The 1,261-nt window shown below is 35.4% G+C and overlaps 1 protein-coding gene across 1 annotated transcript in view; it reads right to left on the reverse strand.

Annotated features, from left to right (window-relative positions):
* gpn1 (GPN-loop GTPase 1) overlaps positions 1-1,261 on the reverse strand; it is a gene marked incomplete at its 5' end in the record, with an annotated part of 11,984 nt that overhangs the window by 6,278 nt on the left and 4,445 nt on the right. Inside the window, 1 exon segment of the mRNA XM_014026936.1 lies at positions 728-874. Coding sequence (XP_013882390.1) covers positions 728-874 — 147 coding nt within the window.

Raw genomic sequence — 1,261 nt, forward strand, 5'->3', positions numbered from 1 at the left:
TAAATAAATAAATAAATAAATAAATATTATAATACATTTTTAGCATGTCTTTATATTATTTATTTATTTTAAATTTTATAAAACAAAAGTTTACCTTATTTATTTATTTGTGCAGTGATTGCACATAAACAGACATCCAGTGACTGCAGAGAACTCTACTTGAAAACAGACCATTTTAACCATAACTTGAGACAGGAAGGGGCTAGCTGCACGAAACTTGAACGCCATACATTTGGAAAGATGTTTAATAAATCGGCTTGGCCGACAAAGCTCTGACCTACCCAGAATAAAATCACTATTTTTAATCTGAGTGATAAAATCAGGGCTATTTGGCCAAAAGCCACCATAAGTATCTCTGCAAAGACTTTATAATCACAGGGTGACTTTTGAACATCTGCCCATCTACTTGAGAGGTTCCCCTTCTATAAAATATTCTTTTACAGCCCGTCCTCTTACTGACCTGTTACCACTAAACAGATGTAAAATGCTCCTCCTGATGTTTTTAATTAAAACACTTAATTTTACAACCTTTTGTTGTAAAAATACATTGATCACCATCATCGTCTTCCTGAACACTAAACCCAGTTGTTCAGTGTTGGAGTTAAATGGTTTCAGGATTAGTTGGTGAAAAAATGATCAGCTTATAGTCCAGAAATTACTGCACAGATTATCAAACACGTGTTTTATCTTCCTCATGGCTCTGACTGCTTTCTGCTCCATGCCTCACCCTCAGGTTGGTGTAGAACTCGTCCAGAACCAGGCTCATAGACCGGGTCAGGTTGCTCACATACGAGGTCTCCTGGTTCAGAGCGTCCTGGAAAACCTCGAAGTCCTGCATCCACTCCAGAGCAAAGCTGTGATCGATGATGTCCGTCTGCAGGATTCAGATTAAACCGTTAAAAAAAAACAATAAATAAATTTAACACAAACACACTGAACAGAGGACACAACAAACAACAACTGTTGTTGTTGTTGACTGTTAAATTTGTTAAAGAACACATTTTATAATATTGCTGGTTTAATAATGCAACCATCTTTGGAAATCAAAGTAAACATTGAAGAAAACATCTAAAGATTTATTTGGGAATTTTGGAATAAAAGATGAAATGGGCGTGGCTTTTTTGTAATGACAGGGAATTAGGAGATGTAAGGTTTTGACTGGAAAGCTTATGATTTATAAGTTAGAGGAAAAAGCTGCTTATACTAAATAATAAAGTTTCCTCTTGGCTGACATGATGAAGCATTTTTAATACCACAAACC

The sequence above is a fragment of the Austrofundulus limnaeus genome, unplaced genomic scaffold (assembly GCF_001266775.1).
Source record: "Austrofundulus limnaeus strain Quisiro unplaced genomic scaffold, Austrofundulus_limnaeus-1.0 Scaffold602, whole genome shotgun sequence".
In the NCBI taxonomy this organism is placed as follows: domain Eukaryota; kingdom Metazoa; phylum Chordata; class Actinopteri; order Cyprinodontiformes; family Rivulidae; genus Austrofundulus; species Austrofundulus limnaeus.